General features: G+C 48.8%; 1 protein-coding gene across 4 annotated transcripts in view; it reads right to left on the reverse strand.

Moving 5' to 3' along the window:
* Positions 1–27,813, reverse strand: part of LOC149352930 (uncharacterized) — a 243,581-nt gene that overhangs the window by 15,717 nt on the left and 200,051 nt on the right. For all 4 annotated transcript variants that reach the window (XM_089582141.1, XM_089582139.1, XM_089582140.1 and 1 more), the window contains one exon: positions 17,654–17,936. In XM_089582141.1, coding sequence (XP_089438267.1) covers positions 17,654–17,936 — 283 coding nt within the window. The remainder of the gene's footprint in view (positions 1–17,653; positions 17,937–27,813) is intronic.

A 27,813-nucleotide genomic window follows, 5' to 3' on the forward strand; every position in this document is an offset into this window, starting at 1 on the left:
GCCAAGACATCCATATACTGACATACACGGAAGACCTGAAGGACTGCCACTCAACGGCGGAGACAGCACACGCTGCGTTTTTCTTCGAAATGTGCATTTGTCAAGATAAGGCTTGCCATTCCAGCTAAGCAGTAAGCTCGATTATGGGCAAGACACATGGTGACAACTGAAAATGTAGTGCTCCGCATCATTCCTTCGCTTTTCTCTCTGTCTTTGTAACTTCAGCCGGCGGAACTAAGAGACTGTATTACTCCCAGTACCCCAGTGTGCGTTAATGCTGCAAAACGACATCCCGTATCAGCGACTGCCTCTTCAGCGAGCAGAAAAAAAAAAATGATGCGGTATCTGGTTGTGTAGGCACGACAGAAAAAGAAAAGAAGGAGAGAATGAAGAGACAACTCGCGTCGTGTCATTATCCATCCAGTTTTCGTCTTTCGTCCTTCCTTTATTTTTCTTTTTCTCAACGGCAGGAAATGACAGGCGCCGAATGCGGTGACGGGAGTCTTAGACGAAAAGGTTTCTGCCTCCTGCTCCAGAAGCTTTTGGGTTTGCATTTCGCTTTTGCGGCACTTTTTGCTAAAGAGGCTGCTCCTCATCTAAAGTGAAGCGACGAAGCTGTGAAAACTTTCTCCGCTATCAGAATTTAACTTTTTTTTTTCTTATTATGCCAATGCGCCTTGACGAGCTCGAATTAAACGCAGCATATAAGGTGAGTGAAGCTGGGGACTAATTGGATTCAGCCGCCGCACTCCGTAAATGCTCGACGCGCTGGGATCGTCCGGCGAACGACGTCACTGCTGCGGATTGGCGCCTATAGACGAGCCTAGCTGGGCCGAGCCGAAAGCGACCGAGCCGCTTGCGCGCGCAAGCCCGCTCGGTTTTCGCTTCACCGAGTACGGTGCTAAGAGAGAAAAGACAATATCTGCTGATTTGTAGAATGCATAAGGGTGTATGCGCCAATTTGAAAAAAAAAAAAGGAGAAAGGGGGAGGGGATGGCTTGTAGACAAGGGGGAAGAGAGAGACCGATGAGCCCCCACAGCGTGCACAATGCCAGGAAATATATTTCTGATAAACACACACGCTTATGTACGGATATCACCATTTGCAGGACTGTGGAGCAGCTTTTACGCGCCGGCAATTAGGTCTAGTGCACGTGAACTTGAGTTCGATGCTGTTTTCTTGCTTTTATTCCAATCCATGCCTCCGTTGTTCTTTTGCAGGGTTCAAAAGACTACATGGCAAGCTTTCAATTAGGTTATTGCACGTAAGAAGGAACTAACCACAGGAGTTCTGTACATTCTCATGATCGGATATTCCTTTCAGTCAGTGCTACGTGCGTGTAGTTAAGCATGTGAAAAAAGAGAATGCAGGCCGCCAAGGTCGCTCTGTTTTGAGATTGAAGCCGTAGTTTCATTTCAGCGAAGAAAAAGAAGTAGGGGGGAAATTATTAATTATCCACAAGGATGTATACAGGAAGAGAGCTGATAAGAAACGCAACTACGAAGATCCTCAGAGCGCTCGAGACAGCTTTTTCCCCGAAGCTCAGTCAGCGCAGTTCTGTCTAGATATATCGGGGCATTCGCTCGCTCACAACCGTGTTCGAAGAGCGTCCATGTCGCACTCTCTCAGGTTGCGCCTGACATCGTACGGGGGTCTTCTTATTCTGCCAAAACGTTATTAACAGCTCTGCGTCCGTGCTACGACGTGCGCTGCGACGCTGCCGCGTCTGAACAAGCATCTCCTAATCCCTGCTGTCATATTGCGCGGTCGATGAACCGGGCCCGATCTGGCTTGTCGGTCAGCATCGGCAATTTTCGCTAACCGCAGTCGGCTAAGACCGGCCCGGTCCCATTTACTTGGCGTCCTGCTTAAGATATGCCGCCAAGGAAAGCTCTTTGTGTGACCGCGCCTTGCGCCGAGCCTCGCTATAACGAGTATTTCCGCTCTCCTCTACATTTCCGCCCCCCCCCCCCCCTCCCTTTTTTTTCGGAATCGTTTATAGGCCGGCTGCCGGCTAGGTTAATAAAACTGCACGGTCCGTTGCAGTGCCGCTCCCCATGATTGCAAGTACCATTAACTTCGACGGGGTGTGAGTGATGTTTTCTATATAACCCTCAGAGTTATATAGAACAAAATCAAATAAACTCCCCCCGGGGGCCACCGCAACGTCAATAGAAAGTTATTGTAGATCAGTAGACAGCTAGACCGCACGGCTCCTAGCATATAATTTTGAGCAGTCATTTATGAGTTGCTCCGAGAAAGTGTTTCCAAACGCACGGTTCCGCACACGCCAAACACTAGCGCGCTTTAAGCGCCTTTTTATTTCTCCAGCATGCGCATGTCGAGCCTCAGCGGCGCAGGTGGTGTGCGCACTCTATTCCAGTACAAACCTTCAGCGCTCGTTTTTAGGCATGCAATGCACATTTGCTCGATCACGCTGTTTTAAGCAGCAACCTCAAAGTCGCGATTCTGCACTTAAATCACAGTTCAGTGAATTTAACTCCTCCATTTTATTTCAAGGTCGAAATTATTTGATCGAATGTGCCCGCGGGATGATAAATAAAACAATTTATTACTGCTATTAGCCTGTGAATATCAACTCATTGAGTGCCACGCGAAAGAGCGTCCTTATTTGCTCGAGCACTCGTCGGTGCCCAAACAGAACTTCGTCTAATTGCCAGGCAAAACAGCGCGAGGACGCGGACGAAAAAAACTAAGAACACGGGTGCTGATTAGAAACTAAAAGGGTGTTTTGCTGCCGAGGAATAAATGCTTGTAAAAAGGGGCGCGGAAAGTGACAGGTGCCACACATGAAAAATGAAAAACTGCCGCTAGCGCCCGTGTCCTTGCGCTGCTTTCACCTTTCAAGTATGAACCAACTAGACCGCCTCAGTGTTCTCCTGCCTCCCACGCAGAATAATTGCTTTTTTAGGTGAATGCGCGTGATTTTTTTGTATTTATTTGTTTTTGTTACAGTATTCTTAGCACCTGTAAGGCATTACAGAGGTAGAACGGGGGGAGGGGGGGGGGGGGGGGGGGGGGGGTGAACGAAACAATAAGTCCCACCTATGCACACGCATCGTATACTGCAATACGTAGAAACATTTTACCAACAGTAATCAAAAGTGTTTAAAGAATACTTCGTTCGACTGAACCACCGCGACATCCGATGGTGTTTGTTCACAAATTCATAGTTCGCACAAAAGAGGACGTTTGGAAGAGCTTCGTCTCCCGAGGCATTTCTTTCATTGTGTTTTGCATAGTCCAGCCGTAGTGAAACATAATCTGGCTAGCAGAAGCACTTGATTGCCGCGGCCTGTACCAGTGCGAGAGTAGTATATATAGTGAAAACATGCCAGTCGAAGAGTTCATCTACGTTTCTGAAGTAGCCTCCAGCCTAGACTTTCCTTTACGCAGAAGACACTGAAATATCTTGTGTAATTAGCAAGCAAGCATAAAAATCGCTAGATTTAGGACTGTTTCTGATTTACTCATATCAGATACAAACTACTGATCCTACACAGTACAAGCATAGTCGGATATAGTATAGATCGGACATCAGTGCTGGACAATAATTCACTTGAATTCACTTGAACAGGCAAATTGTTTGCATTTCTGCGCAAGAAATTTAGAAACGTACTGGCTGGCAGCTGCAATGTGATCGAGATGTCGGCTTCAGAAAAGATCATGGGTTAAACAAAAAGATATTTGCTACGCTTTTTTTCCCCCTCACGACAAGCAATAATTCGCCGCTCATGAAAGCACAGTTATGTGCGTCTAACTAAAACTTCTTTTTCTGCACTACATCAGGGGCTTTGCGATGAGGAGGACAAGGCAGCCATTTTATTATCGGAAACAGGGTTACGATATTGCGACCTGTTATGTGACTTGTAAAAACCATGCCTCCGAAGTTGCGGCTTACAGGGCCGCTGCTCAAAAAAGTGCGATAGAGATCCAAGGCAGTCAAGGATGGACTCCATGAGGTAAAAAGGAAACACACTGCAAGCCTATTCAAAACACCTAGTTGTAATAGCAGCAATAGTAGCTGAGGGTTGATGCCCTAGCAATGGCCATCGTGGGCCAAACGCAATTCAAGGCGGCTTTACTTTTCAGGAACACAAGGCGGTTTTCGCTGGAATCATCTGGCCTTGCCGTCCGCTTCTCGAGTGGTGGTGCGCACTTTTCACGCTTTAATTGAGCTTGGCGCGTGATAGCCTTAGATGCGTGTGTGCCACTAAACCCTACCCAACACCATACAACACAATTTTCACGCTCTAAGTTAACTGTAGAGCGCGGTTAGGTTTTCCTTCTCGTGCTAATTGAGACAAGGCAGAAAAGAAAAAAAAAAAGTGGTGCGACTGAAAACTGAGTATTAGTCGTTCATGATCTTGAGTTGTTATACAAATTGCACCTCCAGTTCTCGGGCATGCAAGATCAATATCGTATTCATGTCCTCCTCCCAGCATTAGAGTGGGAGAAGCGAGACAACAAAGAAAAATATTTCAGCGCCTTCTCAGGCGCCTCCTATACCACTTCACATCTACAACAATTTTCGCGATACGTACTGCGCCTTCCGCGTCCATTGTGTATGCAGCTATAGTGTCTGCTGAGCCAGTTCGGTCCATCTCTTAAATCGCAAAGCCAACGATCAGTCGCGCGCTTCGGCACTTCCCCCGCCGGCTTGCATAAACAGGAAGCACGGAGTTCCAACAATCGCGGCGCGCTGATGCTCTCGACACCTCGCGCAGGCGAGCGCGCCGGGGCCGGCGGCGGTAACAAGCCGCATCCACGTCACCGCACGGCCGCGCGAAAATCGTCCGCGTTTCTTCGCGCATCTGCATTTCTCCTCGCGGCGGGGAACTTCTTGAGCGACGCGGCCTAATCGCGGCCGGCGCATAAAGAGTGCCTTGGCGCGCGCGCGTTATGCAAATCCCCGCGGAAACCGCGGGATGTATATGCAAATCTCCGCACACCACGCACACCATCTCGAGCGCGGCTCGCCGTTCCGCTTCGGCTGGATGGGCCGTAGTTGGCCACCGGCCGGTCCCGCGCTGACCGGCGGCTCGCCACTTGACCCGGTGTACTCGACTCGCTCGCTGTGCGGGGCCACTCCTGGCACCCGCTGGCAGAAACTCGAGTGGGGCAGTCCTCGCCGTTTGTACACGCGACTGCGCTTTTAAGTTGTCGGCGCCGGAAGGAAATAGCAGTAGCAAAAAAAAAAAAAGTCACGGAAGAGCCAGCCAGCCAGGTCCCGCGGATGTAGCTTGTGTCCCGCACTCCCCACCCCTAGGGCCTCGCTCTTTAAGTGTAAATTCACTGCTACGCAGGGCGGCGGCTTTAATTTGCGAACTGTCAGCAAAGCACGCGGAGGAGCAGCAGCGGAGAACACGCAACGAAAGGCCTCCCCGACATCGTTTGAAGACGGGCTACTGTGCTGCGCGCCGGCTACTGCTCCTTTCTGGCTAGCGAAACAATCCCGCTCCCAGCCGGCGCATGTCTAGGCGGGAGCTTTTTTTTTAATTTCTCCTTCCTTCCTTTTTTGTTTTCCCCGAACATAAGCCACACGCTTTTAGTTCTGTCCCAATGAGGGAGCACCACTGGGGACGTCTAGCTGCGCCCCAGCATCGGTGCTCTTATTTTTTAACTGTCACTCTTTCCCCTAACGAGCAGACGGGGAAAGACATCGTCTAGTCTGCCTCCCAGGGGTCAGAAGCTTAAACGTTGTTTTCACGAACCCAGTCAGCTTCCTTAAAGCGGCCATCCTTCCACGATAACGACTACCGAAAAGAGCCTGTAAGCAACAAGTATAAGCGCACTTGCACCACCAATCCAAAGACGTTTGCGCGTAATTACGAAAAAAAAATTTAAAGATTACGATTTATGGCGTAGTCATTATCACGTATTTGCTGTGCGAATCGGAACCCTGGACCACTGCGAAGTTTTTCAAGGGTGAGCCATCATCAGTTCAGTTTACGAAGAGTTAAGCGCACCAACCAAGGCCCGCGTTCTCATTAACCTTTTTTTTTATTTGCTTTTATCTCATATCGAGCCCGCGTGCCTCAGGTTCACTTGCGAACGCACCGATTGTTGCAGCTGCGTTATAAGTGATCAGGAGTTCTCTCGTCTTCTACTGAACTTTTGCCATCGCAGTTACACGCTTAAAAGAACGGGAAAACGACTGAGCCCTTAATATATGCTTCACGTACTTGCAGTCGGCAGTAAAAGTGTACGGGATGCATACGCTTGGGAATAAATTTATCGTAACGCCACCCCGCGACCCAGTGGTCAGAGATTGATACCAGAGGACGGAGAATGCACGTTCCATTACACCTGCCGCCATTTGAGGCGACTGACCTGCATGCCTTAGCCGAAATATTTTTTTTTATGCACGCCCGCATCGTGCAAACTTGTGCCGCCGACTGCAGAGAGTATCGGCAGCATAATACAGGGCTCGACACCGGTTTGCCGAATGCTTCGCCGCAAGGGAAGCCAGTCCGCTCAGCCCGTATATGCTGGGAAAGCACCGTCTAAAACGACAGAAGATATACATAATAGGCAGGACAAAGTTCGTCCTGGCTATTCTGGTTATCATCTGTCGTTTTCTTGTGCTGTTTTCCCAGTATTAAAGATCACCAACTCGCCTAACTTTCGATACTTTTGCATTACAGGTCCACTTAGCGGTGGAAGTTGGCCCCTGCAGGAAGCGTAAATATTTGAAAAAGTTAGGCAAGATTTAAATTTTATTCGAGTGTTTCATTCGAATGCTACGTCGCATCGCGCTCTGTTCAGAATGGCTGATAAAGGTCTTCGAGGGCACAAAGAGAAAATGCTGCGGACCGAAAAACGGACTACGGGCTGTCGGAGCAAGCGGTGTAACGAAAGCGACGGGGTCCCGCTGTTCAAGCGAGGATGAGGCAGAGGGCTCGACTCGAAACTGGCGCGAGATGCTTGTCTTCGCAAAGTAACTCTTCGTGGCACAGTACCAAACAAACAAACAAAAAACATTGTGTTCCTTCACTGCACTCTTTCGGCGTGGCTTAGTCTTTGCTCCGTTGCCACTTCTTTCGAGCGCTACGTTGAAGGGGATGAAGCGGCAAAAAAAAAAAAAAAGCACCGAAAGTCACGTCAGTGGAGAGTAATGGATACCGCGCATCGTTCAAGAAGGAATCAAAAGGGAAAGAAGCTAAACAGCGACAGAAGCCGTGGATAGGAGCCCCAAACACAAGAGTGCCAACAGCCACTCCAGTAGAGCAATAAAAAGCTGGGTTCGGCAGGCAGTGAAAGCAGCGGCGCGAGCGAGGGGGTGGGTATGGAGCAACGAGGCCCCGCTCAGCGGCAGCACGACGCAGATGTCTTCGAGGGGATCCCGCGGCGTGCGCGGCGAACACAGCGGGATAAGCAAACGACGACAATCATCGGCGGCGCGTAGCATAATGTATCCCGCTTCCACGCGGAGGAACAACAGCGGGCCGCATTTTCTCCGTGCCATTGAACCGCCCCCTCCGCCGCCACGCTTCTCGCCCTTTGAACGCGCCGCGCGAGAAAACCGCGGGCGGCGAGACAAGTGCGACGCGCGGCATTAGCGCGCGTGGCGCGCCGCCTACGCGGCCCGGCTGGCTCGGGGCACCGCTAGACGCGCGGCGGCGTCGTGAGGACATTCCGCAGCATTCGTCGCGCCGGGCGGCGTGCTCGTCGCCGCTAGCGGTAAACGCGGCCGCACTCCCCACTTCTCGTCTGCCTCGAATCGTCGCAGCGTTCTGAGAGAGAGAGAGAGAGAGCGAGCAGGCACAGGCAAGGCGTAGGACGTGTGTTGGGTCACGGCCAAGGCGCCGGCTTCGGTCGCTTTGCCCAAGGAGCATGCGTCGCGTTGTTCCGTTGCTCCAGAAAAATATCAAGAAATAGCCATGAGGGAGGCATGAGGGATGCTGCACGTCACCATCAGCCTAATTACACCCACGGCAGCGCAGATGTCTCTCCCATGATGCCGCACTGTATAATGAATCGACACCATGCCGTCATATTGAGAGCGAATCGTTTAAATGACGCCATACTGTAATATGAAAAGACATGAGGCCGTCATATTGACGGCTCAGTTGTATTCCTAGTTGACAAGCAAAACGTCAAAATGATCAAAAACACCGTCATTTGGAAATGACGGCTGGCTGTCATTTTGACGGTTACGTGCTTGGAAATAGAGCTGCCAAGATATTTCCCGTCATTTTGACGGATTTTTTTTTAGTGATATAGTGTCCTGCGGAAGCTGCTGCCGCCCTATTCCTGCAAACTTCCCCATTTCGTCCAACCCCCTGACTCACTGACGCCTCCTGCCTAGCTTTTCCTTCCCTTGGAATTCACTTCGTTACCCTAAGGGACCATCAGTTACCTGTCGTCCGCATTACATGCTGTGCCCGCGTCCATTTCCTCTTGTTGAAACCGACATGGCCCTCTTATCGTTACACCTTTTCCGGTAGCCCTGTCCTCAATATGACTTCCAGCTTTTTCGTTAAGCTCCTTGTTTACGCCTTCTGGGTGAGCTCAGGCAAGAAACATTCTAGGCTTATATAATCGCCTAAATTTATTTTCTGTCTATACTCCATGAACTTCCCGCTTCCCTCGTTTTAACTGAGACCATGCATTGGACTGTGTACATCGTGGAGTGAATATAGCAGTTAATTCGCGGGAACTAAAGGAGGCAGTTCGTCACTCCAGCAGTTCCGGCCGCGAGATTTAGCTCCACGCGAACAGGACGAATTCGCGCTTTGAATTTCCTGTCGGGGGGCTTTGGCCTTCTCAGCAGAGGCCAGCGAGACTCCATTTTCGCAGACTACGTCAAATCATATGGAGTTCAAGTGTTTCTAAATCGCACCTGTCATCTGCATGAATCCAGCAGATATGCGCCCTCCGGTGTCGCATGATATTTCCTGAACGCCCTGTACTATAAGCCCGGCCGCATCTCGTTTTTAATCGTTATTAATGACTATGTCTGAAGCTAGTCTTTGTGATCTTATATGCGCTGATAGAACTTTAGTATAATACGTAGAGACTATCTCAGATCAGAGAGAGAGAGAAGGTCAGGAGCACAGACCTTTGGGCTAGTTGATTCATAGCAGACACGTACAAGCGCAAAAAACACGGACAGAGAAGAGACTTGGACAACACGAGCGCTTACTTTCAACTCAAGAGAGAGAAAGAGCGTTTTTTTTTTTCGAATATTCCTTAACACTGATCAGCTCTTCTCGGAGAGAAATGAACCGTTTTAAAATGGCGCCAGCGTTGCTCTTCGCACGGAATCTTTCCAATTTCGTTTCAGAATAGCTTATACAGCACAAAACCGGTCGCCGAAAGAACAGCATGATATCTATACAGGTACTAAGCTCTGCCAAGAGGGAGAAAAAAAAAATTGGATGCTTACGAGTGCAGTGAATTCTTTAAATGCGCGTTTACCGCTCTACCGCGCAAGCTGAAAACAAGCGCCAACTCTAATCCGCAGATTGCTTGCCCAGAGGCCACTTGTTTACGACCTGAGCACTACGGCGTGCTACTGAATAAGCTGAGAGACTTAAAAGCCCCGGCAGTGTCTCTATAATGGAATCGTTATTAGCGAATGTCCTCACCAAATAACGCATGACAACCTCTTGACTGGGAGCCTACGTCAAAGGGAGCACACCGGACCCTGAACCACAGCTGCAAGTACCGACACGGCACCCTTTTGTTTTTGCGACCGTCTGTGTTATTCATTTTCAGATCGCGGATGCCACTCGCACCTCCTTAATATTAAACTGCTGTCCACTCGCCATAAACCGCTACTACTATCGTTCTTCTCGTCCCCCCCCCCCCCCCCCCCCCCCTCTCGCTTTTATGGCCGTCGGGCACTCTCGATAAAAACAGGCGTTTGTTGTGTCTTTATCTATACTTTCTATGTCAACACTTCTTTCTCCTCCAAATTTAGTGTGCCCTTTGTTCCTGGAGGTTTTCCTTCGGTTGACTAAGACATTGCGTAAATGAAGAGTGCAATACATGGTTCATTTATTTATGTTACCCCTCAGGGCCATAGGCATTACAAAGGGGGAGTGGTAAATGTGAAAAAATTTGAGAGAAAAATACAGTCGGTTATATGAATGTTAAATACCACCTGAACATAGAATATTAAACGGTGCTTCATGGGACTGCCCGTAATCATTCATGCCAACAACCTTTGCGGGAAGGCGGTTCCAGTCACGTGAGGTTCGCGACAGGAATGATTGCGAAAAGCATTTCGTGTTGCAAGACACAATTCCGACTTTGTGATTATGATCAATGCGGTGGGATACAGAAATTGGCTGAGTGATGAGGTGATCCCGTAGAGCGGAATGATGATACATCGTGTGGGACAGGGGGACACTGAGCACTTTTCTACGCGATGTTAACGATGGGAGGCAGAGATTAGACTTCATGGTAGTTATACTTGCTGTGCAGTTATAGTTAGCAAGGATAAAACGCAGTGAGTCATTCTGCACCATATCGAGGCCACTAATTAATTTTTCATGAGTAGGGTCCCATACCGGTGTTGCGTACTCGAGTTTGAATAGTATTAATATTTTACAAAACAATGTTTCGAATTAGAAGGAACATTAAAAAAGATGCGATGTAAGTAGCCTAGCATGAGATTAGCATTTTTAATTATGTCCTCGATTTGAAGAGACCAGTTCAGCTTAGAATTAATATGAACGCCGAGGTATTTATATGATGCAACTGATTCCAAAGAAATGTTATTGCTGTAATAGGGAAGTTGGGCGGAAGTTTTCCAAGATACATGCACGACCTAGCATTTATTAATATTCAGCTGCATTAACCATTCCTTGCACCAGTTCCCTATAGTAGTAAGACCTGACTGAAGCAATGCAATGTTGCTAGCGTTGGTTATTTCTCTAAAAAAGACAGAATCATCAGCGAATAGGTGGATGCGGGAGTTCACAAGGGAGGGGAGATCAATAATGTAAATTAGAAACAACAGGGGTCCAAGAAATGAGCCTTGTGGAACTCCGGGACACATTTCTGTAAAACTGGAATTTTACCGTCAGCAAAAACAAATTGTGAGCGATTAAAAAAACGTTCAATCTATTTCAATAAGTTAGTCAATATTGGTTTGGCTTGTTTTGTTGGGGTTTAACGTCCCAAAGCAACTCAGGCTATGAGAGACGCCGTAGGGAAGGGCTCCGGATAATTTCGACCACCTGGGGTTCTTTAACGTGCACTGACATCGCACAGTACACGGGTTTCTAGAATTTTGCCTTCATCGAAATTCGGCCGCCGCGGCCGGGATCGAACCCGCGTCTTTCAGGTCAGCAGCCGAGCGCCGTAACCACTGAGCCATCGCGGCGGGTAGTCAGTGTTCGGTCGTTTTAGTTTGTGAAGTAATAGTTTCTGACATACCCTGTCGAAAGCTTTTGGAAAACTTAAGAATATGCGGTCAGCTACTGATAGGCCTAGAGTATGATGAAATGCATGTGTAAACGATATTAAACGTGTTTCACGACAGTCAAAATTTCCGAAAACTATGTTGCGCCTACGTAAAAAATGACTTCGATTCAAAGAAATTATGAAGGTTGGTGAATATTATACGTTCGAGCATTTTACAAGTACTGACAAGGGAAATGGGACGATAATTGCTAGGGGAAGCTTTCCTGCCGGATTTGTAGACTGGAAATATCTCTCCGATTTTCCACCACTTAGGTAGCATTGATTGGTCCAGTGATTGCTGAAAAAGTTTGGCAAGCATTATGAGAGATTAAGCTGAAGTGTTGTTCTTTTTTTAAACAATATTAAGTTATTACATTCTTGACCCGGAATGAACGATGAGTGCATCAATTCGCTTATCGACACCAGGCGTACAACAATTACAGGGGGCAAGTTCGTCGGTGATTTGCACACATAATTGCACTCCGTTAAGCTACAGCACGTGGTCATAGATCGGTCACTGACTTGCGACCGGTTTCGGTTTCAATTCTGCTTCTCCATCCTCCGTGGCTCCAGTATTCGCGGCTCTATAGCCTGGCTTATATGAACCTATCTAGGTGGTGCTTCATATACCATACAGCGGGGGTTTGAGTCAGAGAATCGAGCTAAGCAAGGTCAGCCCAACTCGACGATTCTCTGTTTACATGAACTCTGTACGAACGCGTCAACTGTCGTGGCGCGCACCGGCTCCGTGCTTGTGTTCTTCCGCGCAGAAAATGATTTCCCAAAGTGTGACAGAAGATTAGGCATAATTTGCGGAGGAGGCTGCGAGTCAACCCATTCCTTGTGATGGAGATGAGGAGTCGAGTCTACGACCGGGTTCAGGAAGCTCTATCTCGGTCTGTGCTTCCGCAGGCAGAGGTTGTGCCGCAGGGCTCTCGGCATGACTGCTACTTGCCAGGTGCCCGACGCGCCGTTGCAAACAGCATAACAGCGACCGATAGCAGCTCGTCGCCAGCGTGCGACCGATGTCAACGACGGGCCGCACGTGGCGCATCGCGCCGACCAGGAGCAGAATGCGAGAGCGCAGGGCGTCAGCGTCATGATGACGTAGGGGCGCGTTTCTCGGGGCCGGCCTGCCAGCCTGGATGTCGGCCGCCAGCGTCAGAAAAATGCGCTAGTATTGTTCGTTCACGTCCATGACAATCCTTGGGATAGATGAATGCCAAAAATGAATCAAATTGAGGATCATTGTCCAATACCGAGTTGCTGGTAGCAGTGATAACTGCTATACAAGCAAATTTCATCCCATAGCCGAATTATTTGCGGCCTGGTTGCGGCTTGCCTGGCGTCTGCTAGCTCCGCTGCTGAAGGCGTCGCGGAAATCGAGCGCATCTTTATTTTATTATGGGACAGGTTCACAGTCAAAGTGGTCAAAGGGGTGACGAGAGTAGTACCTTTTGCAGCGCTGCCAACTGCCGATGCGGCATCGATGCAAAACCAGCTAGGGTTAGCGACGACCAGTGCAGCCAGGGATCCTCGCAGTTCATCGCCCGGCGCGCCCGCAGACTGCCTAGTTGCCGAAAGCTCAGCATGCTGTCGTTGCTCGAATACAGCAGTCGGCCTTTCTGATAGCATGGCGGTTCTGTCTTTTCTGATGAGAACGTGAAATATACCGAGCCTGCAGGCCGGCCAGCCAGCCTACAGTGTATCCTGTCCGCCGGCGTCATAAAAATGAGCTAAAGATTGTTCTTCATAAACTCTGGGATAGAGAAGTGTGAAAAATAGATCATTTTTGAGGATCGTTGAACAATGCCGAGTTGCTGCTAGAAGTAACAACTGTGATACGAGCAAATTTCTTGCCACAACCGCCTCTCAGCTGCCGCTGCCCTGCAATTGCGGTCCGGCTCACGCGCCTGGCGTCCGCTAGCTCCGCTGCCGATCGCGTCGCGGAAATGACCATATTTTTTGCTGTGAGATGATGCTGTTGACAGTAAAGCGATACCAAGGGTAGGCATTTTATTATAACGCAGGCGACTTCCGAAGCGCCGTCCGCTGCGGCTTCGATGCGAAACAGACTCTAGGCCTCGCGACGTATACAGGGCAGCCAGACAGCAGCGCAGTTCGTCGCCCGGCGCACCCGCGTCCAGCGCCGTTGCCGAAAGCGTACTACATGGGTAGGCATGTTCTGTCGTCGCTCGAGTACAGCAGGCAGTCTTGCTTAAAACATCGCTATTTTGTCACCGCTGGTATGCGGTGGCGAAGTGTTACACCGGCTGTGGGCCGGGCTCGAGTCTAGCGGCGCAAAGCTGCTTGCCGCTCCGTGTGTCGACCCCTGCTTGCAGTGGGTGGCAATTCGCAAGCAGTGACCGGTGCGGCGCGCCGGCCAAGTTTTCGCACATGTGTCAGCCAACAGCATACATCGTTCTAGCAGGTGACGGTGCAGCTCGGGAAGATCAGCCATTTTTTAAATTTCCTTGAATGACGTCATTTTGACGCCACATTTGAGCGCATATGGTGTTGTGACCTCGGTCAACTATGGGTCAACAGGCATCCGCTAAGCCGTCATGTTGTGTTGACGACAAAAGCCTCTGACTGGTTAAGATGACGTTTGCTGTAGAGTCGAGGGGGACGAACGCTGGGAAACCAAAATTTAGTTTTTTTTTCCAGTAGACGGTCTAATGACATGCCAGAATTATTTAACATTGATGATTAGCATAGAGGGCAGTACATGTGTGTGGAAGTGCTTTTTAGCGTCTTTGAGCGCCTGCACATATGTGTTGGACGCCGCCGTATACGAAGCCCATCGCTCGGTAGTTGGCGAAAGCTTTGTGACGCGGTAAGGGCATTTATTTTTGTTGGATAAACGCTTAATATGATTATTACACCAGGGTGGGTTTGAATTGGTGGTAACGGTGCTTTGAGGAATGTACTGTTCAGTGATATGGGTGACTATAGTTGTGAACATGTTACTGTTAGTATGAACACTGTGGTTATCAAAGCCATCTACGAAAACTTCGATAAAAGAAGATAGTTCGTTATTTATCGCCTGAAAATTTGCTTTGTTGTAGTCTCGTATTATATTTTCTTTTAATTAGTATTCGGAGAGGCTAGATCAATGTCAAAGTGCAGAAGCAAGGGGCCGCTAATGCCCGGCAGGTATGTAATGGGGGAGACTATCTCAGGTCGTTTTGCCAGCATTAAATCAAGTGTGACCGTCGCGTTAGCTGTAATCCTGGAGAATACTGTGCACACATCTAAAATTCGCAACCTTGAGACGAGAACGGAGACATTAAAGGGGAGTCATAAATCCATGTTAAGCTCGTAAATTTAAATCGCCAAATAAGAATACTGGTGAAGAAGGAAGACGTGTTGCGATGACATTAATAGCATCGAAAAGTTCATTGCTAAACGTAGGAAATGAACTGAATTTATTTGCTCTGTCTCTCTGACAGACTTAAGTGCATCATAAATAGCTGCCCCCTGCCAGTAAAATGCGCACTGTGCGCGCAAAAAAGAAGACGGCTAAAGGTTGCGCCATTTTCTTAAATTACGTTTGGCACGAAAGGCTAGCGTGTGCAGGAAAAATCAAGTGTGCCTAATATATTCCCTATTCTTTACCTTATATATTCCGACGTCTCGTCTCATTGAGAAGTCTCGAAGTGTGCCATATATTCTTGTTCGACTGTGCGTATGCTCCTAGATTTATCCAGTGTAGCTATAGTTACTATGCGCACGAACAGCTTCCTTGCAATCATGACCGGCAGTTATTTCTCGACCTCTTCATATTTTTCCTTTCATTAAATTTCTCAGCCCTATGTCACGTTTTTCAGTGGGCTACAGTCTACTCACGCGTTGTCCGGTTGTCTGTGTGTGCGTGCGTGTGTGCGTGGCCTTATTATTTCTTCCTTTTTTTTTGCACAGGAACTCTCCATCTGGAGCAGCGTCTCATCAGTTTTCTTCATGGGCGCTAACCTAGGCTTCTCATCTGGCTCCTCCACCCCTCCCTTCCCCGAGGAAAACAACGTCCACTCCGCTAAGCAGAGAGCATCGAAATGACTCAAGAAAAAAACAAGCCGTCGGGCCTCCTTCGGCCGCCACGAACGAAAGGCCGCTCATTTCGCCGCTTTTCATTTCCTCTCTATCTTGTAGATACTTTTTTTCCCTCTGTCGCCATCCCACGGTTCGATGCGCTACTCACGTTGATAATGAAGCCCCACGCGAGTATAGCGCGCTCCTCTGAACCGCCGCCGTCGCGTGACGCGTCCGGTCGCCACGGTGACATCTGAGGCCGGGCGATGCGTCCTGTACGCTGGAGACGGCTGCCGCCCCCGCGACTCGCTGGGGTCCCCAGGGCTCCTCGAGGTCGCGTACGCACGCGCGCGCATAGGCTGCCCTCCTGGCCCCCGACGTGATCACGGCGCCCACCCGGCCGCGCTTGTGTTTACAAACAAACATGCGGGTACAGGAAGTAAGAAATCTGCGCGCCGAAGGGGGTGAGCGCCGCCGTGTTTGCCATTTAAGCACTGCCTCTACTTTCCTTTCCTCTTATCGGGCACCGCTGTTTGCCTTGGTCCTCATATGTGGACGGAGACACGCGCGCGAATCATGTGGGGGGCATTGTTTAATGCGGGCACTGGCTGCTGTTCTTGACATATATTAGGCTAGTGGAAATCACAAACTACGCCAGATGTGAATAAATGCTTAAAGAAGCCAGTAAAAAGCGTGCAACGTCTTCATCTGCCCACACATATCACGGGCACTTGAAGAAACTGTTGATTTTTCCCCCATTCTTTTATCGCAGCCAAAAAGAAATATAGCAGAGATCGGGTGACCTTACCTTAGACAAGTGCGCACACACCTATAGTAAAGAAAAAAAGAACGCGTTAAACTTCGAGCAGTGTACACGCAGTGGTGAACGCTGCAGTGACGCACACTTCGCATCAGGCAGACCAATTACAAGCCCTTGTTTCGCAGTTCCACAATGTAAGAGCGCATAGGCATAGAGCTCAGGAAAGGGCTTGGTGATAAACTACGTGTGAGTATTGATAGTGTATAATTCAGCCTCGCATTCGTGCCCGTCTTCTTCGGGAACCGTTCGGTACGTAGTAGTAAACTCAATTTTACAAAGCCGACAGCCAATGTCGAAAACAAAGAAGCAAAGTAGACGTTTTATTTTGGTTCTCTGGCTAATAAATCAGTCATGTTGTGCTGCGTGCGATTATCAAGGAAAAGCGAAACGCAGTTCATATCGCTTACTGAAACAAAAAGGGCCTACTCTGTTTAAGAAGAGCACGTCTGGTGTCAGTCCTGTTCTTATATGTGTTTTTTTTTCGCTCCGCCAGTCGTCGCAAAGCCTCCTCCATTTCCCCCACGGCAGAAACAAGCGCAGGTACTGGAGTGAAAGCACGAAGTAAACAGGTCTCTACGCTAGACGGCGATTGACTGCACACCTAACCATGCGTGCCTAGTTGGCGCCACCAACGATCCACAAGCTCTGGTAGCCGGCTGTACTTCTGAATGCAAGTGCTCTCTGAGAATCGTGCGTAACAAAAGGGCAGTGGCCATACCACACCGCTGCTCCTTCCCGAAAGCGCAGGGTATTGACAATGCCTATACGTAGTCGGATAAGGAAACTTCGGAGCAGGAGCGTAGGGTGTATGTAAAATGACAACGTACCTTTCGGCAAGTGTGTGTGTCAGTCACCAAGCTCATAGGCACTACTAAACTTGTAGCTCGAGTATGCGCGATTACCGTGCGATTTGTAAAAAAAAAAAAAAGCAGACGTTATAAAACGTTGGTTATCTCTAGCATGTCACTACTAGCACAGCGCGTATAACTCCACAAATACGACCCCTCATGAATCGTTGGCTGCGGAGGCAGCTACAAATGACGCCGCGGTGTTTTCACCAAGAGTCCGCCACATTCTAGCTATCACTGAAAAAATAAAAGATGAATTAACAACTCAGCGCAGTGGCCAAAGCTGCAGCCCTTCAGTGTATGTTGGTTGCTCCGCATGTCTACATTTAGCTCTGAAATGGCGCTACTATTACAAGCTCCTCAAAGCGCAGTGCACAAAGGCTCCGCTGACGGAAATCCCAATGTGCAAATGAGAATATGCCCCGCGGGCGAGCCAAATAGTGACGTATATACGCAAGGCTACCGTCCCGCCTGCGGCAACCAATCAAGCATGCGAAAGCAAGAGTGTCAACTCACCGGCCGACCTCGATGGTGACCAGGGTTGTGGTTCCCCTGGCGGCGGCGACTTTGGCGCACGACGCTGCGTGCTGCGGTCCCTGGCCGGGCTGGAGCAGCAGCTCGTGCCTGTACTGGCGGATACAGGTGACGGGCCACACGAGGAAGGGCTCCGGCGCGCCCGGCCGCAGCAGCCCCACGCTGTGGCCCTGTATCACCAGCTGGTAGTCGCCACGCAGACCCAGCCGCTCCGAGGCCTCGCTCGGCTGAACCACCACCGGGAACCTCTCGCGGGAGAAGAGCACTGCGACAGCCGCCGGATTGGGCACGGGTCAGCAGCAGTAAGCTAAAGGCTGTAATGGACTCACGCCTTCTCTCATGCCTTGAATCGAACGCAGGCTTTCCTGCGCAGTGCTAGTGCCCTATCTAGTTATGCAGTCTTGCTGAACATCTTTCCTCTTGCAATAAGACCTTGAGGTGGCTTCTCACGAGGACGCGCTCTTTTTAAGAATCAACACGCCATGCCCGCGCGAACAGGTGCCGTATACGGGCAACTACCGGTGCGATAAGCCATTGTTGTACAAATATATAACAATGTCTCACATATTTTGCCGCCACCAAGTTTTTGGAGCCCTCATGGCCGGAACGTAACTGTGACTGTGTAACATGTTTCGGCTCTGCATAGGTAATTCAGTTTCAGAAAACATATATACGGCGCGGCCCGAGTAGCCTGTTTACAGAAATGGAATAAATTGTCCTAGGAGTGGAAAACATGAAGATGATGTGGCAAAGTCCCGCAATGTACGGCAGCATATGGGACATACATATGCTGATACTCCTGCTCAAGCATTCACGCAACGCTCCAGGTGCGCTATAACTTACCGCCACCTCATCTCCGAATGAACGCAACCGTCCTGGCGTTGAAATATTAAAAAAAAGAAAAACTTTATCAGTCGCCGCTGGTCCGTCATACTCCTTCTGTTTTTCACTGGCTTTACAGTAATGTTTCTTCGCCAAAATCGTTAATTTAAATTTTATCCATTTAGCCAGCAAATAATTTTTTAGTGCTATCACTATGCGGACGTACTTAATACATTTATCACGAGATGAAAAAGAATAAATAAAGCACAGGCAAGAAACGAGAACAAGAAAATTCTCTCGGCAGTTGATTTCACCATTACCTAGCTTGAGTTAAGAGGTAAGAGTGGATTGACGAACTAAGTGCCCGCATGCTTTAATACCCCGGAGTTGCCCCGGGTGAGTCGGAATATGTAAACCCTGGCTAATGGAACGTATAGCGCATGCTTTGAGAGAATTTCTGTCATGTAGCGATGATATAGCTAAGGTACCAAAGAGATCGGCAAGGACCGAACGGAGTGACGCAGATTCATGCTTCAGCCCATGCGACAGGGCTAAACTCACGAAGAGAGAAGCAGCAGCAACGATAGAGGAACGTCCTTAAATGTTTGGAAGGGGATACGCACGGGAACGAGGGAGAGAACATTCACGGAACACAGAAGACCAAAGAGCGCTAGCGGAGAAAAATAATCCTGCGAGAAAGGCAGCGAACCCAAGAGGATGCCGTGGCGAAAGACGACACTGCCCTGCCTGCATGCAAAAACTCGCAGAGAAGCCGAATGAATATTCTTAAGGTACCTCGTTCCTGTGATTGTTTACGGCCTTTAGGGACGGCCGTGTTCCCACGCATACCAAAGTGAGTTGAAGTGACTCCGTTTAGAGAGGCAGGCCGCGCGGAAAACAAGGAAAGGGTCTCTTTACTGCCTGGCGACAAAAATAAAAGCGCTCAGAAACACGAGACTAAACCAACGAATAACTGAGAACCTCCTTCGAGCGCACGGGGAGAGAAGCAAGACAAACAATATTTTGCGAAGGCTTAGTTGATCGATATCATGCTCCACAAGTTCCAGCAGCTACGGCACGCCTTCGCTTCGCGCCGTCTTTATTGGGTTGCGCTTAGGTTTTGTACACCTCTTGTCAAATGGAGTGCCAAACGCGATAGGGGCCGCTGTGAGTGTGGTAGCGATCGCATCAAACGGCTGTAGGGGCAAACGAAAAAAAGAAATGAAACGCATAAAAACATAAAACTTCCTCTACGGAGCTGAATGATGCACGTGTATACCGAATCGCGTAATCGGCATAAAAAAAATAATAATTTCGTTGGTGACTCTGAGCTTCGAGCACGATTTATACCCACTGAGAAATAGCAAAGGAAACATCGGTCCCGGCTTTAGCGATTCCTGAGAAAAGGAAACATTAAACTAACCATAATTGGCGAGGAGAGGCGCGCTTTGACGTGAGCTCTTAGCTCTCAGCGTACACACGGGAGGACGGAGACAAGAGCAAAGGGGGGGGGGGGGGGGGGGGGGCTGAGCGTTCAGGCGTCGCAACGAGGCAGCTGCACTGAGAACAGCCCCGCGAGTAAAAGGCGGCTCCCCGCGCAGCTGTGCAACGGCGGGGTGAAGTAAGTGAGAGCAGAAGCTTGTCGGGCGACGAAGAGCCTCGGCTTATATGTATCTTTACTTGCGCTCATCTTTCTGCGGCCGAGTGTGCACCAGCTCCCGAGAAGAGTAAATTGAATTTGTTACTCTGCCCGAGCTGCGCATTTTAGTCGCCATTTTAGCACAGTACTTAAGTTGTCGTGTCGAGCTGTTAACGTCCAAGCTTGCTTCACTTTTTCTTTTTTTGCAGGGAACAGAGGACGGAGTGGCCGCGTCGGGTTGCGCCCATCTGACCGTGAGGAGACGGCAGTTTTCTCGCCTCCACTGCGAGATGACAGTGATGAAGCTTGGCTGACGGTTAATGTTGCGGCCGAATGAAAAGTACGCAATAAATTCGCAGTGAAAAAAAAAAAAAAGGAACGCGAGAAATGAAAAGTTGCTCACTACGCCAGAGAGAGCGAGAGGGAGAGAATTAAGCGGCAGGGCAAAAATGCAAATTGCGGCATGCGTGTTTGTTCTTCGAGCAAAAGAAAACTAAAAGCAACTAAGCCAACGAAAACAACTTTCACCGCTGAGCTACGCTGCGACTTAGTTGCTGGGGCTTGGGTTTTGGCGTCCGGCGCTTTTAGATCCGAAGGGCTGTAATGTTTCCGCTGACCGCGATTGTTCCAGGGAACAACAGTAGAGCGGAAGCACGAGTAGACGCTGACGCACATGGGACACCTCAGATACGAGATTCCACAAACGGAGTTGCCAAACCTTGCCGCTACGCGCTGCCAACTTTGATAGGAAGCGAACGAACCGTTTTTGAAAATATTTGTTTTCTGATTCTCCTCCCCGGAAGAAAATAAAAACAATCGCATGTGAAAGGACGCCTGAAGTTGAATGACGAAAGGGCGTGCCAAACTCATTGTCCACCATGTTAATATCAGAGACAATCGAGACTTACAAGCGCCCCTTTGCATAGCTAGGCAGTCAGACTCTGAAAGCTGAACGCCACTCGGCTGAGTAATTTCCTTCGCAGAAGCCTTTGTGAAGACGGAAAAAGCTGCCTTTATTTGTGGGCTGTTCCTTGAGCTGAATCATTATTCTTGTGCCCTATGGAAAGCGCCTCTGTGAGAGCGTATAGCCAAGCTACTTTAGTGCGAGCTGCAGGAAACTGCCGCGGCGGAGGAGTGCCTTTATTTTTCCGCATCCAAAAACGCCTCCCGGAGCTTGGCACGCCAAGGCCGTGCACTGCTCCTCTAGCAACGATAAATCTTCCTCCTGGCGTTCGCTGACATACCGCTTGGCTGACACCCGAGGTTGTTGTGCTTCTGCACTCCAAGACACTGTTGCACGTGCTTAGCCATGTCGAAAAACGCGTTCATCACCTAAGCGCTTTAAACTCTCCACTGTGTAAACCGACGCCAACATGCTGTTGTGAGCGCGGCCGTTGTTGACTTTTGCTAGAGCTAAAGAAGAGAGCGAACTTTCACCTGTAAATTACTCGTTCCCTCTGTGCATCCGTGTCTAAATGAGAAACGTACACTCACTTCTTCGGAACGTAAATCTTTAAGGTGCGGCTTGTTTCCCGGATAAAGACGGTTCATTCCGTGAGTACTATCGGCCACAAAAGTTAACGGGATGCGGGTGTGCGGGAAAAATTTGCATCGAAGCAGTCCCGCAAGCCAATCGCCTGGTATGTCTGAAGGTGTGTGGGAACGAGCATGCTCCTTCAGCTGGTAACATTACCAGGCAGCTGGGTCGCAAGGCAGCGCAACAATATTTTTTTTCGTTTTAGAGAACGCGCATCCCGTAAACTTTTGAGGCCGATCATACATTCACGAAGGAACTTCAAATTTAAGCAAAGGAATTATGTTTGGTGTATTTTTGCCCTATATCTTATCTGAAAACCGAAAAGTAGTATACCTAAAACCTGTAGCGGTCACTTCCTGAACGTGCAGTCTTTCGAAATGTTATCTACTTAGTGCGCCAGGAAAGATACCAAGCTGTGAAACCTTCCGTTTTAAGCGACAATAGACAATTTTAGCTGACCGGTTTTACGGTCCACTCCACTTGCGTTGACACGCTCAGCATAGGCGGAGCGGAGGCGCAGCGAGCGTGTTGTACCCAACCGTTCCGCAGGTACGGCTAAACGGAGCGGTTTCGACCTGTGTGCCATCTGGCGATGAGAAATAGTACCGCTTTGAGAAACGTAGTTTGTTTTTTCTAGTTTATATCCATTTGTTCTTGCTTCACTGGTACTTCATTGGTGTTAAGCGAACATGCTTAGGAAGGACACCTGATCGTGCAGCATAACTAATGAAAACGCGACTTGCATTGGTATTTAAACTCATAGTTTTTCAGCGCAACTGCACACGGCCAAAGAAAAGAAGCAGGAAGAAAAGAAGGACGAACACAGCGCTGTGTTCGTCTTTCTTCTCTTCCTGCTTCTTTTCTTTGGCCGTGTGCCTGTACTTCTTCTCTTCCTGCTTCTTTTCTTTGGCCGTGTGCCGTTGCGCTGAAAAACTATGAGTTTAAATCAAGTATACCAACTAGCCCAAGAACTAACTCTACTGAATTGCATTGGTAGTTTGATCCATGCAGATCAATGCTGCACTGTGTTGTTTATGTGAGTGGCCGCTTTTAGCCGCTATTTCAGGGGTTTTCCTACTTCCTGCGCTGCCCACATCAAGAATTCAGACTCCGACAATGTACAGTCTTTGTCAAAAGTATACAGCCCAGGGTATCTACTTCTGAGCCCAACAGCGCGGCTCCGCTTGCATACTCAAGGACCCTACTCTCACGAAGGCGGGTGGAGCTGAAGTTGTCAATCCTCCCAAGCTTGGGACTGTCAAATGTGTTAGAGAGCCCCGCTACACGGCTTGGAAGCAAACTCCTTGGGCTGTATATTTTGACAAAGACTGTACGTTCTCTTTGTCGCGACTAAACCGGAGGTGAATTGACGATCTGTCGAGTTGGAAACGTTTGCAGCATGTCGAGGTAAACCCCCTTTCCATATGAGTGCACAGACATCTACTCATTAGCGAAATAAATAGAGGCTCGAAGGCAGCGACCAGCTTTCTGGAATTTGCTCTTCATCCTGTCGAAAGCGTACCCGGTAAGGCGGTCTTCGCTTTTCTTCATCGCGCACAACGTTAAATCGCGCTTGACTGCGACCGCGGCCTTTTCTGGCACCCGCTCCCATATGTACACAGACGTTCGAAAGGAATCACCGCAACTGCGTGTCACTGCAAACAGGGATCCTTGTCGATTTTGAAGCGCTTTCGACGACTGTAGTCGGGGGAAACGAGCCCTTGAGACAGTGGAACTAGGAAGCGCTCTCAGACGAGACCGTCGAGCCGGAGGCAGCCATCTTGAACTAACCGGAAAACCCGTGACGTTTCCGTACGACACGACGCTCCGCTGAGCCGGCGTGTCAGCGGAACGGAGGCAGCGTCCCGCTCACCCGCTAGCGGGTGAACGTACTAAGCATGCGCACTTCAGCGCCCCGCTCCACTAAGCCGTGGAGCGGACTGTAAAACCGGTCAGCTAAAACTGTCTGATATGTTCCTAGATTTAGTACTTGTCCCACAAACATAGGCCCCAGATTTATAAGCAGCGGTAAACCGTTCGGGACTAAAATTATGGCCGCGGCAAAAGCTGTGAATTAACACACACGGTGAGCGCTATTAAATCAGTTTATTTCGCGTGAAGGAAGAAGCACCTAAAAACCAGCCGAAATTCTTAGTCCAGGCTCACAAAGATAGCACGAAAGTGGCATTTAGTTACGCTCAGAACACAAGCGAAGTTTACTTTAACGCAACGCCGCACAGCGCAGTAAAATTCTGCGTTGCGACCCTCTTCGAGAAAGTTACGCCAGTTTGTCGCTAGCACGTGTCCGCACTCATGCATGGCAGCCATCTACGCTAAGCACGTCGAGCCAAAAAAGCTGTAAAAACGGCCTTGTTGTGCGCTGCAGGTTTCGCTGCCGTGACAGGAACTTGAGATTTGCGCGCCGATGTAAAGAAAAAAAAAGAAAGCTCTCATGTCAGCGAGAAACACATCGACAAGAATTCTGGAAAAAAAAACACGAATTCTAAGCAGAAAAATGTGGTCGGCAAAGTTAGTCACGCCGCCGCGCTCACCAGTTGCGCATGCGCAGTAGCGGCGCATAGCTAGCGCGCCGGGGCCGCCGCCGCCGCCGCGCGCTCTCCATCGCCTCTCTCTCTCTCCTCGTTGCTTTCGCAATCCTCCAGGTTTAACCAGAGCTAAACCACTGCCATTTTTTTCATTCAGGCCTTTCCTTTCAGTCAAAGTCGATTCAGGCAGAGATGATATCAAGGGGGCACGTCTTGAGCCGATATTAAGCTTTTTCCGCTTGGGACGTCCCGCATACCCGGCCTTTGCAAACATTCTTCACGTTTCCGTGATTCGCAGTAGCTGCTACTTTGAGCCCCTAGTGTTAGACAACGTTGCGAACAACGTATGCTTCCTTTTTCTTTGTTAAACGCCTTTGGTTGCCCCTAAATCATCGGCGTCTGGTCTGCAGAACCCTTGCCACTTCGTCTCTACCCATATGCATGCACTATCGATAAGACCAGCTGGCAGGCTTCGTAACGTGGTCTGAAAAACTATTTATTTAGATTGAAGGCAAACATAACGAAAGAAATACTGATGACCGTACTTTTGATTGAATTATATCCTGATATTAGACTCTTAATAACAGTAACTCTATGAATTTATAAGTACTTATCAAGATACACTCGACACAAATCTGACTGCTTGCAGTCGTCACGACAAATGGCTAGTGGAACGAAGAAGGAAGTCTTTTTTTGCCAAGCGTCAGTTTTGAACTGCCGTTTTAAGGCATATTTTGCAACTTAAGAAATATCTGCCTTTGACAATCAGTCCTTTCGAAGAGCCGAAGCCTTCTGTGTCGTTCAGCACTTCAGCGCACAATCTAGTACGCGCGTCGCCTCAAACTGCTTGAAATGTCACGCGAAAGGCCGACACCCTGTGTGTCCGTAGCTGCAGCTCTCCAGCGTCCAGATCTCAGCTGCTCTGAGTACGCCAACTAAAGTCTGTTGCAGCGTCCAGGTGATCGTACCGCGCCGGACCACGCATCAAATAAACACACCCGACACGGCGGCGCGTGATTGCGGTACGACTTCAAGGCACGAGTCGCACCAGCCCACACTCAGCGCTTCTCGTCTCGTCCCTACGTTTCATCGTCGTCCTCATTGTTTTCGCGCTTGGTGTCTCAAGACAAATAGCAGAGTAACCCATAGCAAAATATTAATCGCACATTCGTTCGGGGGCTTTGATGACGTCCTCAGCAAAGTTTGATACGAAGGTGAGGGGACAGTGAAGGGCGCCTTTGTAATCCTGAAAGGTGTGTTGTTTCAGTTTCCCTATGCCTCACTAAGAATATCGTCTTCAGTATTAGGAACGCGCCAACGGAAATGAATTAGTTTCTCACATTATTCTGCCAGTCGCGCCGTGTGTTTCTCGAACCGCAACTCGTGAACTAATTTCCTAATGCGCGACTCTTTTCGCCCTGATCATGCTCTTTCATTCGGTTTTAATTGTCGTGGATTAATTTCAAGTCTGCGCATGGTGCATTTCGCTGCCAATGTTACCTGATCTTGCCTTGCCACTAAACCTAAATTTCCTTTCGTTCCGATTATTGTTCTCCTTCAAGAACACTTCCTTCCGTGCGCTCCTGAAAACAAAATATAAAAAAACCTTCCTGCATGACAACGTCGGAAACGGCAAACACACTGTGTGGCTGTGATGCTTGCTATACGTGGAAATGTCTGTTTCGTCTTAGAAAATCTAGTTATGCTGCAGCAGACAGCGATTCGACTTGAGCGGAAGAAAAGCGTTCTGTTGGTCGCAGGAATTCGCTCGGCAGCTTGAAACTTCAAAATAGAATAGGTCTCACTCGGAACTGCAATACTGTAACTACACAATAAAGTTCGCTTGATGAGGATTTTTCGTAATATTCAGTCCTGGTTAATCAAATCGAACTAAAGTGGAACGCGAATAGCCAAGCTACCTACCATTTCAGTCCCGTTTCCGACACGTTATTTGTGCAGATTTGCGCTTGCTGACGCTATTATCTTGTGTTGAAAAGTGACTGCGATATGCGGCATAAGGGAAGAAGCGCGAAACCTGAAAAAAGTAGAGTGTCTGTCGCACGCCCTTCAGATGATTTTCGTCGAATACAAGCGCACGAACCCGACGCACAGTTGAGGGAAGGTTTATTTCGTCGATGGCAAACATCGTTCACAACACGAAGCTTTCCGTGCTCACCGGTTCTCCCGAAGGATTAAAATCACTTCTAATATGATTATTAAAAGAAGACAGCATAGTAAAAGGTAGTAATTATTCTTCTGCTCGCGTCAAAACCCATCACAAACAAGACACGTGAAGATGCTTTCCAACAAAACAAGTGAATATCAGTGAATGTACTCCGGAGGCTTGAGAAAGTTTGCACAACTCACTCAATAAGTTCTTGTGCGTTCTCTCCACATGCTGCACGTCTACGAACCCCAGTTGGGCCCTCATATCGTCCTTATTTTCCGTAGTTTGTCACCGCTTGATTTTCATGTACCTCTTGTTTTATTTATTTACTTGTTTCTTAGTGACCTTTAAAACTTTTTCTTTTAACACATCGCTGCTATGTGCGTTCTTGACCTCTGTTCTGTTGTTGACCTCATTTCCTCGGACTCGGTCTCAATAGCACGAGCGTGTACTAAACTTAAAAGACTTAAAACTTGGGCCTGAAATTAAATATTAAACAAAAGCTGTTGATTATTTCGCAAAGAAAAGAACGCAATGACCATGCAACCAATAAATAATTTGCACGCAAAATAACTTTTCGAGGTACCTTAAGATCCTCCCACTGCTACGTCTCTGCATCTGCAAAATCACTGTCATTTCTTCTTCGTGAAGGAGGACAAAAAGTCAGGAAATTTCCTTTTCTTATTTTTTTTTCATGCCAGAATTTTCGCACTGACGCATTTTTCCTCTTTGTAGTCCTTAATTAAGCTATTTCATTTGATATGGTTCTTAATAGCGCTTATATGTGGCGGGAGCTGTGTTTTGAATACTCAAGCGCAGGACGCACAGTGTGGTATCTCATCATGGTTTCAGATCCTACTTCAGTGCACTCTGGTTTTGTCGGGCGCTTGAGGCAACCACGAATCCATGTACAACGTGTATAACGGACCATCAAAAAAAAAATTATACGAGAGTTGCGTGATGTCGAGCGACAGGATGCGTGAAACATTTTCTGCGCGTCCTGCGGACGCTTTTTAAGCAGGTTCCGTTGCAGTGCGACTCTCGGCGCAAGTACGGACCTGTCAACCACAGGCGGCTTGAGCGGCAGTGCCAGCCGTTCGGAAGCAATCAGCACTTGAACATTATACTGAAAGCGTCGCAACAAAAGATCACAAAAAGACAGTGTCTGCAGCGCACTGACGAATCAAAGTATTAAACAATGTTTACATGTGTGCGAAAGGCGATAGCGCCTGCAGTTGGCGCCAGCTACCCTTTCTTGTTCTCCGCCTGTTGGAACGACAGCGCAACGCAAGCAGTGGAAACAAGTCTATAGGGGCTCGCCGCAGTTCCGAAAGCTTGCACAACCAAATCGACATGTAGTAATTGTGGGGTATCGGGAACACCGGACGCCTGCTGCGCACGCGCAGTTGCCTCCGTGCGTAAACAACAGGC

The sequence above is a fragment of the Amblyomma mixtum genome, chromosome 3 (assembly GCF_055824585.1).
Source record: "Amblyomma mixtum isolate Tamu chromosome 3, ASM5582458v1, whole genome shotgun sequence".
NCBI classification, from domain to species: Eukaryota; Metazoa; Arthropoda; class Arachnida; order Ixodida; family Ixodidae; genus Amblyomma; species Amblyomma mixtum.